This window comes from Aspergillus candidus (assembly GCF_002847045.1).
Source record: "Aspergillus candidus strain CBS 102.13 unplaced genomic scaffold BDW47scaffold_14, whole genome shotgun sequence".
In the NCBI taxonomy this organism is placed as follows: Eukaryota; Fungi; Ascomycota; class Eurotiomycetes; order Eurotiales; family Aspergillaceae; genus Aspergillus; species Aspergillus candidus.
In genome coordinates, this window is record NW_020194019.1 from 197,648 (window position 1) to 214,344 (window position 16,697).

Consider the following 16,697-nt stretch of genomic DNA (forward strand, 5'->3'; position numbering starts at 1 on the left):
CATATGTTTCATATTCATAAATCTATCGTTGACTAATGTGAATAAGGGCATCGAAGTCTTCGTCCTTTAACTGCTCCGGATGCGGGAAAGAGCCTTCCTTTGGTCTTTCTGTGGTCGTTGGTCGCGTCTTGCCAACGATCTGGAGATATAAGGCTTTCGCTTCTTTGAGTTGTTGATCGGCTTGCGCTTCCTGTCCGGGAATCTGGCGTCTCGTCTCGGATAACTTGAACAAACACCGGGCATACTTGGCAGGATGCGTATCTTGGTGAATAGAGCTAATCACTTTCGCCTCTTCGAGATGTTCGCTAAATAGGGAAGAGTTGCCATCGTCAGTACAGTGCGTACCTACCGCGTACCCGCTGTTCTCGTCCCACACTTACAGTGCAGCGTCTTTGTTTCCTTGCAGCAGAGCACAGCAGCCCAGCTGATATACAATGATGCCGTTGAAGTCCAAAGCACGAGACTTGTCGCCCGCAAGCCACATGGACTGAGACTCTAACAACATCTTGTCCGCGGCGTCATACTTTCCTTCAAACATAAGCAGTCGCCCTATGACAAATTTACACCTACTTGGCATTAGTATCCAATTATGTATGCAATCATGCATCTTCCAAAGTCCCCCCCAGCCAGAGGGGGGGAACTCACGTAGCTGCTGGAGCCCAAACAAATGGCTCGGCAGACAGAAGTCCATCTATCGCCTCAGTAAGCTGCACTCTAGCCTCATCGAAGTTTCTTCCGTGAGCCAGGATCCGGCCATGCGTCAGTTTCAGCAGCGGAGGACACTTGAATTCAAGGCCTGTGGACTCGGACCACCGTTTCCATGTATCACGACTCTGTTCGATCCATTGTATAGCGGTTTCAAAATCTCTCAGGCACCCATAAATAGTAGCTAGGTTATCTTCAATCCAGCAGAGATTCTGGAGATCAACGGGAGACTCCGACAGCTTGAGATTATGTGCATTTAGCAAGCTCTCGAGGGCCAGGTTAAATCTTCCCCGGAAGGCCCACATGGAGGCAACGTGAATTTCGGTTGATGAGGGAAGGTATATTTCCTTGTCGGCATCTGGAAGTGTAGCCATAGCAATCCTATTTGCGGTAACGAGGTCTTCGAGTTCGCGCCAGTTCTGTGTTTCAAGGAGATACCTAATCGCGGTATTAGTACATGATAGGGCATACTTTCTATGGTTTAGATCGTCAACATATCTGTGCAATTTGACTGACCGTTGACATTGAACCCATGTCTCGCACGTCTCTCTACAAGCGGAGAAACTTGGGTTCCGCTTTCGCTCTTGCATGAAGTTACTCTTGAGCTGTAGTACATGCTGCAGCCAAAGTTGGCACTTGTCCCAGACATTGTAGAGATTGGCTCTGGTAGCACCCGCTTTCTTAGGTCTTTTCGGAAACGCGTTGTACATTAGAATCGAAGCTTCGTAGAAGGCCTTTTGCTGGGCTTCGGGGCTCATAAAGCGGCGAAATTGGGATGCAATGAGACGATGAATCGAATAGACGCGGCTATATCTATCACGTTTAATTAGAGCAAGGGCCAACAGCTCCTCCGTGTTTATACTCAGACTGTGACATTCATTGTTAGCGACTGCAATGTTGGGAATAGTATGGATACCGGAAGCCACGAACCGATCGGAATCAAGATACCAGAGCATATCATCTGTGAGGTTTTCTGTCTCTTCGTTGAGCTCAAACAGTGATTGTGGGATGCTGTCTGGGGAACAAAAAGTGAAAGCTGACAATAGTGCAGCACAGTCAGGCCGGAGATTCTTGAAAGACAGTTGCCAGACAATTTCCAGTCCGTCTTTAAAGTCCTTGGATTTATCATAAACTTCAACAAGTTCTGATATCGACCAGGATCGACGATGAATCAAGCCACACATGTTGGACAATGCCAACGCATGTCCATTCAACCTCTCAGCAAGACTATATGCTGACTGTGCTTCATTAGCCAGGATATCCGTCCCGATATGTCCTGCGAGAAGATGTAGCAAGAACTTTGAGCCTGTTTCAGTATCCCAAGGGAGTATCTCAATACCAACGTCGGCAGGATCGAAACCAAGCAAATGATTTCTTGTTGTGATCAAGACTTTACCATTGCTGCCAGATAGAGGCCAGTAATCCCGAAGAAGCTCGGTTGTCTCTGCATTATCGTAGATGATCATCCATCTACACTCTAATCAATTTCCTATTAGCAGTAAGTAAGTCTGCAGGGTGTAAGATCACGTACCAGTCTGCTGCAGCCAGCCCTTGAGAATCATCCTATTTTCGTCATGAGTGGCCGGCGCAGTATCAGGTAGTTTCAGTCTTAGGGCAATATCTGTAAAGCTCTGTTGAATAGCGACCGGACTTTCAGCGCCGACCCAGAAGATGGCGTCAAAATCTTTGGCTGCCAACTTTTTTTCCAGAAATTTCATGGCAACGTGGCTCTTGCCGACGCCTCCCATGCCGTAGAGAGCCAGCGAGCGCAGTGGCGATGACGCATCGGTGTCTTGGAGATATTGTTCGATCTTCTCAATCACCTCATCTCGATCGAAAAAACGAGCAGTTCGTATGGGTGGAAGGACGAAGCAAGGCAAGTGAGCCATATCTCGGAACACGCGCGGTGTGAGCGAGAGATACGAAAACCAGGATGCCATGTCTCCCTGATATTGCCTCTGATACATGGCAGCGACCCGCTCTATGCGAACAAGTATATCTTCAATCTCCTCTATGGCGGCTGCAAAACTGTCGGTCAACTTGGTCCACGATGGATCGTACCCGTCTGTTCCATTAGTATTACACCACAGCTTCTCTTCGCAATCTCGATTGAAATCCTTGCGAGGGGGTCTTACCGCCGGTATGTGTCAATCCCAATAAGTCATCGTCTGCTTGGCGTATAAACTGCACAGCGTCCGTGAGAAAGCTGGTGAACCTCAGAAAAATATCAAAACAAGACTCTTTGTCCTCTTTGGTGATGGTCGGGCTTTTTCGGCAATGGAGGATGAAATCATGACAATTCCTGCTTAGCTTCCTAAGCATCTGTACCATTCGTCGCATTGTCTCGTCATGCTGTAAGGCCAACTAATAAGGTGTGTCAGAGATCACTAGTCGGTTTGTATAAAACGCTACTGCCAGTATATATATGTATCCATATTGGCACTTGTCTTACCGTGAGCAGTAAGCCGAGCAGTCCCCAAAACACACCCGTCCCAGGAGCCGGATGAAGGTGGGAGGTAAAGAAATCGCTGAAGTCTTTCAAATCAACCATTCGGGGCTGCAGCATGGCCAGCTCTTGCAGGGCTGCTTCAGACACCTCTTCATCTTGTTCGACGAACACATATTCCCGTACATCCTCATAGGTGCGAAAACTTCTAATTGTCCTGCGATCTTGAGGTTCCATCCGTTCCAAGAAGGACTTGGTCGCTGATTCCCATTGTTTGGTGAAAAAGGCTTCCCTGATGAATTCGATGTTCCACGTTAGTTAGATCTCAATTCTCATTATGCAGCCGCCATATCAAGATGCCTTACAAGACGGGGGACTCCATTACAACTCCTGATGAGATTCTAGGGGACGCACGGGCTGTGAAAACGACAGCCTGGAGCTTTGAAAGAAAGATTGGGGAAAGAATTGGAGGTGGAGAGATGAGGGGGATTTTAGTGCCAAGTTGTGATCAGCTGCATTAGCCTCAAATGAGGTTACAGGGAACTAATAGTGGCCACTCAGTCTAGTCAGAGTGATCTACAGTTTTTCGGCTCCGTATACACCATTCTTTCATAGCTCAGTGACAGGAGGGTAGAAATCCCGTCAAACCCATATCGTGCAATTGTACGCCTGCAACTGAGGGGCATCAGTGTCAGTCAAGTTTATAAGGCTCCACTTGATAAAACAGAGTCAATATTGAAAATCAGAAGAGGGAAAGAAAAGGAAAGTTACCATGAGGGATAGCACATCAGCAGACTATGGTAAGTATATAAATCAGTGCTTCTCTGTTCTAGACTGGCGCTAGTAAGTCTTCAGTCACCCAAGTCCGCAATGTTAGATGATCGTAAACAAGCAGGTAAGAGATATACCAGTCAGTGTTATTTCCTCTTCCTTACCCTCCATTTAAATTCCAGACTGTCTATTTGTTTGATGCTGGTCCAGCAGTCACATTGACATACAGCAAGTCTCTTCAAGTATTTGATCGGAAGGTAAGTAGTGTCTGTAGGTCATTTACTGATGATCCTCATTGATCGTTCCATCTTTTTATGATTATCGCGTCCTGCAGCCCACTCTCTACCTGAAAATCAAACCTATACCCGAGCCATATAAACTAGCAAAAAGAAGAAGACAGAATCAGAGCGAATCCTCTACCACGCACCGTTGAGAAACCCTGGTAATATATTGGGGTAAGCTTGGTTGGCCTGGTACTAGTATACACATTGGTAAGAGATAAGATTTTCTTCTTTCACGTCATTGGGGTCCCTGAGAGAACGCGTATTGCAGGTGCAGCGAGACCTTGGCCATGTGGACAACTACTTACGCGGTCGCCCTAACCTTCTGTTATATCATGTCATGTCATGACGGCACAGGATCTATCTTCCCATCTGTGTGGAATGTCTCTGACATGGAAATTTCTTCCCAAGGATGATTCTATCCTACCAGAATCTTTTGAGAAAGCTCTGGTTTCGAATTGGAAAGAAACGATATGTGCAAAATCAAGCGAGACGACATTGTCTTCCGTTTATTCTGCTAGCCTTGGTTTACATACAAGGCGCCAAGAAGAAAAAAAACCCCCTCCAGCTCTCTTACAGATCAAACTGACAAGACCTTCCATGGTTGGGCTTTCCACAAACATCACCATTATTATAATCACCGTACAGGCCAATATAGACGGTTTTGTACTGCAGATATGCGTAATTTAAGATGGGGTTATTAGTGCAAGCATCACCAATGCCAACCTTGAGGTCCGCCTTGAGTTTGGTTTGGCTGGGACTGAATTTCTTTGCGCCTATCGTTTCACATGGAATCCCCAGCGGGTCAACATTGTCCCACGACCCCGAGTCATTCGGGAGGCAGATCCGGATCTAAATTTGGTGGGAAGGTTAGAATTTTGCATGTTTCGGGCAAATGCTCAAACACAGAGGACGTTCATACCCATGGGTCATTTCCGTTGTAGTGGCTATCAGAAGCTGAAGTGAAGTGAACGACAAACTTTCCGGGAGTGGGTTCAAAGGCATGTTGGTCGTCGTTGCAGTCGAATAATGCGTTGGCCGAGAGGGCAAAGACCGTGGGGTAGAAGAGCTTGAAGATATGCATCTTGATGGGAAGGTCGAAATGTTCGGGTGGGTTGTGGTTTAGTTGAGAATTTGACGCTATCTTTATTCACTCTTTCGTTTTCTTTTCCTGTCTTCTTTTTTTCTTTCTGGAAGGAATTCTTAGGCTAACAAAGGTCGAGTTTGTCCGAGCAGACAGGAGTATTTATATTCTTGCTGCCGTCACCATTCTTCGACCATGAGGCCATTTCAAGACCGCCACAAAATTAACTTGTTTGTCTAAGAAATGTTACACCTGACGTGGAACGCCTAACATGCGATTGAACCGAGGAAGACGGAAGAAATGCTATATTTGTATACCGTTACCAAGTTACCAAATATGGAGATGTTGGGGCCAAAATGGGGGGCCCACTTCCTGCAGTTTTATTTCCATTTAGAGATAAACAACAACAACCTTCGATGATCTCTACATCAATTGCCGTCAAATTCCTTGATCTCAACGCGCATGGCCCCATTAAATTCAGAAATAACTTCATATGGGGGGGGGGGGGGCTGTGTAGTCTGGAATCCGTCATCAGATATTCCTCTGATATGATAGTGCTACAGTGAGAACCTCGCTACCATTGGACTTGGATTGCCAAAGAAGATATAAATACGTCGTTGGCGACGCATGGCTTCGAGCTCACCATCATCAACGCTTATACACAATCAATTCTACTATTAATACACTCAATTCGTTCACGATCTCAGTCACAACATGCTTGCGACCTCAAGCAAGAAAATCACCCTGATGGGCGCGATGATGCTTGGTCTTGGACAGGGAGCTTGGGGACTTTGGGATTGCAATTGGGACCAGCATGTTTTCCCTGTCGACAGCACCAAGTTCGTCGTGCACTTCACTTCTGTACGGGATAGTCACTTCCCTGAAGATTATAGCCGGCCATGGGTACGTTGCTCTACCCTACCGCATTTCCACCGTCTCATAATAGCGGTACCGGAGGGATTGAATAGTTGCTGACCCTTGTAACTCAACTAGATCCGCATCTGCCTTCCATCTGACGACGGCACCAGCTGGACCAATGTGAGCCCCTTAGCGGTGAAGTGTTCAGATAAGGGGCAAACAATTACTCCAGCCAGAACCCACCTGGATGCTGATCTTTGGATTACTGGGGGCAATGGCTGTGATACTTACGGTAACAACTTAGAAAGAGCAGGGATTCGTTATAAAGATCAGGAGATCAATCTACAGCACGAAGAGAAACGGTGTGGGCCCCGGGATCATGGAATTACTTGTCAGTTTGACCTGTGAGGGAGGTAGTATTAGAATGATTGCCAGAATACAATGGTTCGACTGTACGCTTGACCGACTTGGTACTTTGTAGTTTGTAGGGCTTCGTAGGGTCAGATGGAAGAGTCGGTCTTGGCGGGGAAGATCCGATCTCTTCCTCAGGCACCTTGTTTGGGTCCACCTGACATGGATACCCGTCACGTGGTCCACGACGCGCTCATACTTTCACATCACTCCAACAATTCACCCTTAAACCAGCAACACGGAGAGAAGAAAATAGAGGACAAAAACGAAAGAGGAGAAGAAGAGAAGAGGATGCTCGACTCATCATGAGTCGCTATCTCACCCCCTCCAAAGTCGCATTACTGTGCCTCATCTCCATCTACACGGAAGGAGTCGTCCCCAACTCCGCCGCCATCCATGTCCTATCCTTCTTAGTCTCGTGTCTGACCCCGTTAGACCCGGGAGAACCCGAATTTTCGAGCGGAAAATGGACCAAGCAGTCGTCCGTGTCGATGGCGGACCTCGAGGAGGGCCTCTCCCACCGCCCCTCCTCAATCCCCGGCCGCTCCGTCTGGGACTTGTTCCTGCGGAAGGCCTGGTCCCTGGACTCGTGCGATGCCCTGGAGGTCTTCTTTACGGAGATCTCCGACATGCTGGTCAAGACCCGTGACGAGCAGATGCGGGACAGGGACCAGGGTCTGGCCCCCGAGACGGGCGGGATGCGCTTGTCCCGGTGCTCCCCGCTGGGGGCGTTCGTGCGCAGGGCCCAGCTTGAATTTACGCGCCTGCAATTTCACGACTCGGTGAAGCTGTGGAAGGGCTTTGTTAAGTACCGTCTGCCGACGTACTGGATGTGGGCGAGGCGAAATCCTAGTGAAGATCATGCTCCTGTGGATATCAACCTGCTCGCCCTGTCGTTAGAGACCGACAGTCCGCTGGCTCAGGTGGCGTACGGCACCATTGACGAGTCTGATTCTGAGGATGAAACGTACGTGAGTACCAAGGACGTAGAGCGACTGTTAGAGTTTCAGATTGGAGAGTTACAGAGTATGTAGGACCCTCGGAAACTGATAGAACGATTACTGACGAGGTACAGGATTGGGAGGCAGAGTCCCCGACGCGATGAAAACTCAACTGGAACGGATTGTCACGGCGGGCGTGACATTGCCCAATCTAGTTCACTATCTCAAGTAAGTCCCGATCACCGACTGGCTCGAAGAGAGATAGACGCTAATCAGTCAGGTTCCTCGATGCCTGGAGAGCCGGCGACTATCCATCGTCGTTTGACAATCTCCACCGGTATTTCGACTACACCATGCGTAGCCGGGACCGGAGCTCCTACCAGTATGCTCTTTTAAACCTGGCCATTCTGCAGGCGGATTTCGGGTGCTACGGAGAAGCTGTGTCGGCGATGCAGGAGGCGGTGTCCATCGCGCGCGAGTCACACGATATGAACTGTCTGAACTTCTGCATGAGCTGGCTGTACCATTTTGGCAAAGCGTTTCCGGAGCATATGAAGGATGTTCAGAACACGGGAATGCTGGGCAATGAGAAGGAGGGTCTGGCGTTTTTGAAGGCCAAGGCGAAAGAGACTGAGATGTGGAGTCTGCTGAGCACTACCCTTTTAAGCGAGGCGAAGCTCGAGTTGCAAAAGGTGAGTCTAGCTCTGATCTATACGTTGTTCCAACTAACAACTCGAAGGGAGAGAGTCTAGCGTCGTCAATCGAAAATATTGTTCGTGCGTCCCATCTGAACGTCACCAAAAATGTTGCTCTCTCGATGGGGCCGCAGCTCCTGCTTCAGACTTCTCTCTACGCACGGATAGGTATTCAGTCTGACCACCTTCGCTGTGAACACTCTACTGACCACTTCAGGCGTCACCCACCTCGCGTGGTTGAATAGCGAGATCTTCCTCGAATGCTACGCGAGTCGGGCTCCGTTTGAGGATTACCTCAAGAACACCTTCCGCAGCTGCCAGCTGGTGCGTCTTCCTTCCTTATCTCGTTAGGCCTACGCTAACTTCCATCAGCTAGCACAACAAGGCCGCTACAAGGAGGCGTCAGCTCGGATGAACGACATCGCCCCCGAGAAGCTCCGGTCGTTGAAAGAGAACCAGCTGTGGACGTTTTTCTCGGGACTCATGCAACTCCGCCGACAGATCTACCGGTATGCCATAGTACCAGAAGACACAGAAAAAGAAAAGCAAAAACGAAACGAAGAGTAAACTAACAAAAACCAGAGACAACCAAGTAGCAGCGGACCACCTCCTCACCCAACTCCAATCCATCCAACTCCCCGACACAGACCTCGTCCTCACCCTCACCCTCCTCACAATCGAATACACAATCCGCAAAGGCAACCACGCGCACGCCCTCACCCTCATCGAACAAACCGCCCAATCCCTCCACCACGAAAACTTCGACATCCACACCCAGATCCAGCTCCTCTGCCTCAAGGCCCGCATCCTCGACAAAACCAGCCAGCCTCAGCGCGGCTTCTCGCTCGCCATGCGCGCTGCCAGCATCGCCCACCGCGCCCGTCTCCTCCCCGACCTCTGCGACGCCGTGTGCGCCCTCGCCGCTGTGCTGCTCAGCTTGCGCGAGTTCACCGCTGTCGCTGCTATGCTTGAGAGCGTTATGCCGCAGGTGCTTGAGGCAAATGATGCGGCTCTCGCTGCCCGTGCTTACTCGCTTCTTGTTGATGCTAATATGGGTGTGGCGGGCTCCTTGCGCAAGGCAGCCGACCCCGCTAAGAAGGAGTATATGAACCGCGCGCTGGGGTACCTTGACTGTGCGTATGATCAGTTTGAGGAATTGGAGGACATCCGGGGGCAGTGCGAGATGATGGCTAAGAAGGCTACTGTTATGCAGCTGTCTGGGGATCTGGTGCTGGCGAATGATTATGCCGCTAAGTATTTGGATTTGCGGAAGCTGGGGGCGGCGGAGGTGGTGTGATAGTAATTATTATCATCTTTCTAGATCTTAGTTTCAGTATGTCTGTCTACCTGCTTACCATAGTACAGTCGTGACTACATCTGCGAATAGCTACGCTACGACTAAATCTGGTAGAACAATCACATTTAATGTACGATTCAGACAAAGGAAAGTCAAAGTCCAAGTATGGCAAGTGTGAATTCAAACGACAGCTCCTCCCTCTCCCCTCTCTGCACAGACTTCTCGCTCTATCTTCAGACAGGCTGCGGTGGCATAGCAGTAGCAGTAAATATACAGGTCCGGTCCTTCGCTTCTCCCGGAGACGCGGGGTTCGAGCCATTTGCTGGTCCGCTCAAGGAACGCTTAGGTAGCCTTGTCCTTGTTGTGGTAGTTGACAAAGCTGTTCCAGCTGCATGGGGTTAGTTCATACTTCATGCAAATCGACGTGTATATCTGTGTATCTGTCGACAGACGGAAGAAACTTACAAGATGGTCTAGAAAAAAAGTAACTCGTTAGTATATTTCAACATCACAGCTAGTAGAAAAGGAAACTAACCTTGTCACCATCGCCCCAGGGGTAGTTCTTCACCCGGATGTTCTGGTAGGGGTACTCGACGCGCTCCTCCAGAGCGGGCATGTGCTCCCAGTGCTCCCAGTGCTCCTCCCAGAGGTTGTAGGAGTTGATGGCGCCGAGGACGATGACGGGGACGACGGCACTATGTTATTGTAAGATTAATTCTATTTTGCACCTTTACTGCTGTCTGTATTCTTCTTTTCGAACGTAACGACCCAATTGGATGACGTCCAGCGAGGGAAAGCGGAGGACCCGGGGAAATACGTACTAGAGGGAAAGCTTGCGCCACAGGTCTAGACAACCAATTGCGTCAGTATCACACTCCCAATCAACCCAATTCCACCCTGGAACTCTGCCAGAGATTCAATTCCATAAAACACAACAGGGAACAAGAATGGAACGCACCGCTGGTCGAGTTGGCGTGGTGCTTGACAGCCTCCCGCTCACGGTTGAAGCTGTTTTCGACGGCCCAGGGAAACTTGTCGCCGGTGCCGGTGCTGTTGAAACGGCGCGGGGCGGAGCGGAACTGCTGAGCAGCACGCTGGGACATGCGAGCGGCGGTGCGTTGAGCGAACATGGTGGTGGACGCGAGGGTTGGTTGGAGGGGGGGGGGTTAAATCTGAGGAAGGGGACGGAAATGGTGGGATTGATCGCAAGACGTCGGGCGATTCGGCTGGCCAGCAAAATCCCGTGATTTGGCTGCTCTCGGGTGGGCTTATGTCAGCATCGCGTGACATCACCCGCTTTAGAGTCACGTGGGCTGCGTCGAACCATCGTATCGCGATTATTCAGACATCAAACGGGTTTCTAAACACCCTGTTTACTCCCCCAGTCTGGTTTTATTGACGGGGACTCTGTTGATATGTGCACGGCTGGATCGTAGTGCCGGGATGGGGTTTCGAATTACAACATGGAATGGTAAGCATGTGCCATAGCTATCTCGTATATGGTAACGGGCTGTGGAACAAGGTGCTAACCACTATCCGCAGTCAATGGGATTCGGTATGTTCTCGAAGTAAACAAATACAACCTGTATTGACCCTGCTCTAGAAATCCATTTTCGTACGAGCCATGGCGGGGAACGCGGACGTTTGAGGTAACCACACGCGGCCATCGTACGTTCCAGGACAGGGCTGATCGTATCAGGCCATGTTCGATATCCTAGAGGCGGATATTGTCGTCTTCCAAGAAACCAAGATCCAGCGCAAAGACCTCCGCGATGACATGATTCTCATCCCCGGGTGGGACTGCTACTTCAGTCTTCCCAAGACCAAGAAAGGTTCGCTGTGCCCATGGGTCGGAGACGGATGGGATCTGATATTGACCGCGTCTAGGCTACTCGGGGGTCGTCATCTACACCCGCAATGCGACGTGTGCCCCCATTCGCGCCGAGGAGGGACTAACGGGCGTTCTCTGTCCGCCCAATTCGTCGGTCTCGTTCCGGGATCTCCCCGACGACCAGCAGATCGGGGGCTACCCGACGATGGAACAGCTCAGCGAGCTCGAGCTGGATGCGGCCACGCTCGACTCAGAGGGCCGATGCGTGATCCTCGAGTTCCCCGCCTTTGTTCTGCTGGGCCTCTACAGTCCCGCCAATCGGGATGAGAGCCGGGACGCTTTCCGCCACTGCTTTCTCGATATCTTGGATGCCCGGATCCGCAATTTGGTCGCCATGGGGAAGAGAGTTTTCGTCACGGGCGATATCAACATCTCTCGGGGCGAGATCGACGCGGCCCATGCGTCTGAGGCCATCCGCAAGGGCACGCTGACGGAGGATGAGTTCGTTACTGCGCCGGCACGCCGGCTCTTCAATCATTTGCTCACCGATGGGAACGTCGTGGGGCCGCGGGACGAGGGCCGTGAGCAGCCTGTTCTCCACGATATCTGCCGGTCGTTCCATCCGGACCGGAGGGGCATGTACACCTGCTGGGAGCAGCGGATCAATGCCCGACCGGGGAACTACGGCTCGCGGATTGATTATGTCTTGTGCAGTCGAGACATGGAGGACTGGTTCTGCGAGTCCAACATCCAAGAGGGGCTGATGGTGGGTTTTATTCTTTTACTTTAGTTGAGTAAGATGGAACCAGCTAAGTTAATATATTAGGGATCCGATCATTGTCCGGTGTATGCGGTGTTCAAAGACTCTGTCCCCCTCGGCGACAAGACCGTCAACATCCTCGATGTGATGAATCCCCCGGGGGTATTTCGAGACGGCCAGCGCCAGCAGGAGTACACAACAAAATTCCTTCTACCTATCTCTGGGCGATTGATCCCCGAGTTTGACAAGCGACGGAGCATCAAGGACATGTTCTCTCGGAAACCTACCCCCGCCTCGCAGAAAGCCACTTCATCATTGACCAAGTCTGTCTCCACCTCCGAGAAAGAGACACCTTCAACTACAGCGAAGGATACATCAAGCGACACTCCCAGTACGCCTCTACCCAACAGCGACCGCAATACAGGAGGACAAGGAATAGTTCGTAAGCGTTCAGAAAGAGAGAGCTCCACCCCGACCGTCCCAGTCAAACGATCCAAGTCCGTCATGGGAGCCCCGCCCGTAGCGTCCGCTGCAGGACAGAAGACGCTCAAAGGGTTCTTCAAGCCAAAGAGTACACCACAGAGCAGCCCTACCAAAGCCACACCGGGATCCGAACCCAGCACTGCACCAGACACAGGGACGCCCCTCGCCAGCGATGCCGTTCCTACGAGCGAGACCCAGGACCGCGAGACCGTTATCGACCCGATCGCCGCCAAGGAAGACTGGACGAAGCTTTTCAGCAAGAAGCCCATCCCCCGGTGTGATGGCCACCAGGAGCCGTGCATCAGCCTGACGACCAAGAAGCCAGGTGTCAACTGTGGGCGGGCCTTCTGGATCTGTCCGCGGCCGCTGGGTCCGAGTGGTGAGAAGGAGAAGGGGACTCAGTGGCGATGTCCTACATTCATCTGGGCCAGTGATTACAATCCTTAATGTGAGGAAAGTGGGAAAGGAGAATAGCGGCCAGTGACAGTGGCTATTACTGGTGTTTTGACAGTGATAGACATCCTTTCATTCACTCAACATGACACTATTATTGTGTTGACTCATGGTTGCCTAATCTGTACGTGAATACACAGTGTGGCTGGAGAGAGGAAATCAGCAGTGACTGACATAATGAATCAGTCGTCGTTGACGGATATAGGAATTGGACTGATATCCATTCACTCCATCCCAGCCACCCAGCCCCACCATTCTTCTCCCTCCAACAATGACATTCTTCTCCCTGAACAATGGGAGAAGAAGAGAAGAAGAAAAAAAGAGAAACCCAGTCGGGGGATGGGGAAAATGAAAAAAAGGGACGAGTCCAAAGCGCACAGAAGAAATTTTATCCACCATTGGTGGCAATGCAAACGGCCGCGGGCTCGTGCATGAGGATAATGCAGGGCCCCGATGCTATCTACATCCACTTCTCGAGTCAGTCTATACTTTTTTGTAGTTGTCTTTGCTGTAGATGGAAGTAAAGATATCCATAAGTACAATTCCATTGTATGTCCATTGCTATCTGCTATCTAGTATCTAGAGCTAGCTACTCGCGGTTCAACTCAGTGTCATGAACTTCTTTCCACCGAGGTATATCTCTCTATCGTAGTCTGTTCATCAAGAGAAACCACAGAATAGCAACGCAGAAAATTAGACAAAGAAATAGTAACAAAATCAAGAAGAAAATAAAGTTATCCGACCAACGTGTCTAGGCACGTGGAGAACCAACCTCAACGACACCAGACCCCGATAAACTAAAGTACAGAATTAAAAGAAATAAAGGAAGAAAGACAAAGCAAAAGAACAAAAGACAACAACTCGATCGATCGAATTATCCCAGATACGCCCCCGTCCTTCCATCGCATCAATCTTATCCATACCAACCCTAGTAACAATCCGTCACATAGTCCGAGAACTCAAACGGCTCGCCAGAAGGCACCCCAAACGCAAAGGCACTCTCTCCAAAGTTGAATTCGCCCTGTACCTGCTGCACGAGCTGCCCGAAGATGTCGGTGTCGAAGTCGAGCGTCTCCAGGCCGGTCGGGCTCTCGCTTGTGCTCGCCACTGCGGCTGTGGGCGGGCTGGTGGTTGTTGGGATGGCTGCGTCGTGTATGCCTGGCGTGGAGGACGTGGTGTCTGACGGGGTGGGCAGTTGTTGGGCTGGTTTGGCGTGGTGGCGAGAAGGAGCGCGTCGCTTCTTCTCGGATGGTTTGCGTGGTGTGTAGTGGTAGTCGGGGTGCTCTTCGGTGTGTTTTCTCTTGAGGTCTTCGGCCATGTTGCGGAATTGCATTTTGACTGTCTCAGTTTCGGCTTTCCACTGCTTCCCAAGCATTATTGCTGATGTCATTAGCTTCCTTGGGTCAATGTACTATTATAGCGTAACATACAGATTTCATTGTTGGACAGACTAGGATACGCTCCCTTCACCGAAGGATGATGATGCTGGCGGTAAAGTATAAATGCATTGGGTGGACGAGGGACCTTGGGTTGTTTGGCAGGCATTATCCTCCCATGGGGATTTGCAGATGAGTCTGTAGCTTCTCTTTTGAGAATGTTCAGTCTTCCATGAGATGCGACAGAGACCGATGAACCTGAGAAGCTAGGAGTCCGCATCACACGGAGAGCATTGATCGTCTCGTCAACGAATGCCACGACTGGAGCATCAATGAGCGCACTGTCTCAACTGTCAGTTCCACCTTTTGAAGATGTTATACTGCGCAATGCTTACCGGAGCCTGGTCTTTATTTTATTGACATTGTCGTTCCCGATCATTTCAGTCACATTGACCGGCAGGAGGACTTCGTTGTTTGTAGAGCTCAGGTGTCGCAAAGCATCTTGCCAAAGCAGCTCTGTAAGTTTGTCGGCTGAATCGACAGCCAAATTCATGATGGTGAGTACTGGTCTATATCTGGAGTCTGTGGTATGAGACGGATATTTTGAAGCTGATGTGAAACCCCGATGTCGATCTAGTCATCCGGTAAAGTTGTTTTCAAAGCTCCAGGATGGCAAACAGGAGAAGGGTAGACGGGGAAGAGTGCGAGAAGTTGTGTCTCAATCAATGCGAGAAGTTTCAAAGACATAGCAGGACATGACAAATGAAATTATGTTCCAGTCAGAGGCGGGAGGCTGGTCCATTTCTTTGTTCACCTTGGGCCAGTGAGTGAATGTCAAAATTCGCGTCACTATTCACCATCACCAACCGACTACTTATCCAAATCGTCTTCCTTATTGATACCCTTTCTGGTATTCAATAGAGCCTCAGTATATATAAGCAAGGTCTCCCCCTCTTCTTCCCCTTCAGATTCTTTCTCTCCTTCATCCTTCCAACCCATCCTTCATACTTCATCTACAGTTGTTTCCCTACCCACTTCAGACTACATAACCCATCGATCTCGGATACTCCAAAGCCCCTCCTGAAACCTTGAATCCTCAATTTCTTTTATCATGGATGCAAGCATTGTCGATATCCTGGAGACTCTGGCCAGGGCCAGCCAGAATCCAGAAGTTGACCCTAGAAAGAGAGAGCTGGCGATGTTTCTCTGTATCTCATACAACTTCCATAGAAACGTCAACCTTCTTGTGGCCCAAGCCAGTGCCTTGGCCCAGGGCAAAAATTTCATCCACTCTTCTCATCGTGTTCAGGACCCGAACACCGCTGTTTATCGCCATGGTATATCCGTACAGAATTTGATGAACGAGCACGGGATCTTCCCCAACTTGTCCGACCTTGACGGTCGTCCTATTTCCCTCCTTCACATGGCGAGTAGCTCTATTGAACCTGCGTTGAATGGCCCCGCCAAAATGATCTTCTATGACAATCTTCTTGCGATGGAGCGCAAGGCAAACGAAGATCTCGCCAGATGTGTCGAAAAGTACGGATACCATTACATCTTCAAAGTTGGACTCCAGGAGTACTACGTGAGGTACGTTGATCTACTCTTTTGACTGCATAAAATACCTACTAATTCTCATAGCAAATTGGTCACCGAACATGTCACTTTCTGGAGAAGACACCCCCTTGGGGACGAACACCGCGCTCGTGCCCAGAGAATCTGCTATGAGTTTGCAGAACGCCGCCTTCGTCTCAATGCCTCCGAAAAGCAAATCCTGATTCAAATCACACACAGTGTCCCTGAAGATGCAAACAAATTCTGTAAGTAAAGTGAGTCCAAATTTTCGACTAAACTAACTTCTTTCTAGTCGATTGGCTTGAAAACAGTCGTAAATCCTATTTTGCGATGAAAAAATGTATTGCGTTGCTGGACAGACTGATCGGGCTGGAATGTAAGAATCAATCCCACCAGACCGCCATCCAATCGCACACTTGCTAACTATTTGCCGATTCCAAAGATCAAACCAAGACCATGATAAAAAATCGCTAGACTCGAGAGTGCAATTGACAGTTGGTCAGTCAGCTTAAGCTTGACGATGTCCTTATCCTGTCTACACCTTTCACAAACCACACCGAAAACCAACAACCAACAAAACCACAATCATGTACCATACCGAAAGGACCACCACTCCAACCCAGTCCAAACTGCCATATCCACCATCTAAATTGTGACAACCAGGAGCGGAGAAAGGGGTGTGTCTGTTCTTATCTTTCCGTGATTCTATTTCCCATTGCAGTTGCTGTGC

The 16,697-nt window shown here is 49.9% G+C and overlaps 6 protein-coding genes across 6 annotated transcripts; 3 read left to right on the plus strand and 3 right to left on the minus strand.

Moving 5' to 3' along the window:
- Window positions 1-22: 22 nt before the first annotated feature.
- Window positions 23-5,287, minus strand: BDW47DRAFT_116656 (uncharacterized protein; the record flags this gene model as incomplete). The annotated part of the gene is made up of 9 exons (XM_024814961.1): window positions 23-305; window positions 381-566; window positions 646-1,143; window positions 1,342-1,572; window positions 1,945-2,182; window positions 2,237-2,770; window positions 3,193-3,443; window positions 4,850-5,055; window positions 5,126-5,287. 9 exons carry the CDS (start codon window positions 5,285-5,287, stop codon window positions 23-25), a joined length of 2,589 nt encoding a protein of 862 aa, XP_024673320.1.
- Window positions 5,288-6,780: 1,493 nt separating this feature from the next.
- Window positions 6,781-9,526, plus strand: BDW47DRAFT_14800 (putative anaphase-promoting complex subunit Apc5). Its single transcript, XM_024818319.1, has 7 exons — window positions 6,781-7,582; window positions 7,632-7,725; window positions 7,778-8,189; window positions 8,237-8,360; window positions 8,410-8,516; window positions 8,565-8,701; window positions 8,775-9,526. The coding sequence occupies exons 1-7, from the start codon at window positions 6,862-6,864 to the stop codon at window positions 9,487-9,489; spliced, it is 2,310 nt and encodes a 769-aa protein (XP_024673321.1). The 5' UTR covers window positions 6,781-6,861; the 3' UTR covers window positions 9,490-9,526.
- Window positions 9,527-9,599: 73 nt separating this feature from the next.
- Window positions 9,600-10,777, minus strand: BDW47DRAFT_103424 (cytochrome c oxidase subunit VIa). The gene is made up of 5 exons (XM_024812077.1): window positions 10,448-10,777; window positions 10,311-10,335; window positions 10,025-10,184; window positions 9,955-9,962; window positions 9,600-9,877 (listed from the first exon to the last, which is right to left on the minus strand). Exons 1-5 carry the CDS (start codon window positions 10,617-10,619, stop codon window positions 9,832-9,834), a joined length of 411 nt encoding a protein of 136 aa, XP_024673322.1. The 5' UTR covers window positions 10,620-10,777; the 3' UTR covers window positions 9,600-9,831.
- A 2,317-nt stretch (window positions 10,778-13,094) lies between these two features.
- Window positions 13,095-13,612, plus strand: BDW47DRAFT_14837 (uncharacterized protein). Its single transcript, XM_024818320.1, has 2 exons — window positions 13,095-13,140; window positions 13,203-13,612. Exon 2 carries the CDS (start codon window positions 13,310-13,312, stop codon window positions 13,538-13,540), a length of 231 nt encoding a protein of 76 aa, XP_024673323.1. The 5' UTR covers window positions 13,095-13,140; window positions 13,203-13,309; the 3' UTR covers window positions 13,541-13,612.
- Window positions 13,613-13,944: 332 nt separating this feature from the next.
- BDW47DRAFT_124627 (HMG-box domain-containing protein) lies at window positions 13,945-14,945 on the minus strand (the record flags this gene model as incomplete). Its single annotated transcript, XM_024816288.1, has 3 exons — window positions 13,945-14,396; window positions 14,447-14,733; window positions 14,788-14,945. 3 exons carry the CDS (start codon window positions 14,943-14,945, stop codon window positions 13,945-13,947), a joined length of 897 nt encoding a protein of 298 aa, XP_024673324.1.
- Window positions 14,946-15,503: 558 nt separating this feature from the next.
- MAT1-2-4 (putative mating locus protein) lies at window positions 15,504-16,220 on the plus strand (the record flags this gene model as incomplete). The annotated part of the gene is made up of 2 exons (XM_024816289.1): window positions 15,504-15,982; window positions 16,034-16,220. 2 exons carry the CDS (start codon window positions 15,504-15,506, stop codon window positions 16,218-16,220), a joined length of 666 nt encoding a protein of 221 aa, XP_024673325.1.
- Window positions 16,221-16,697: the final 477 nt, after the last annotated feature.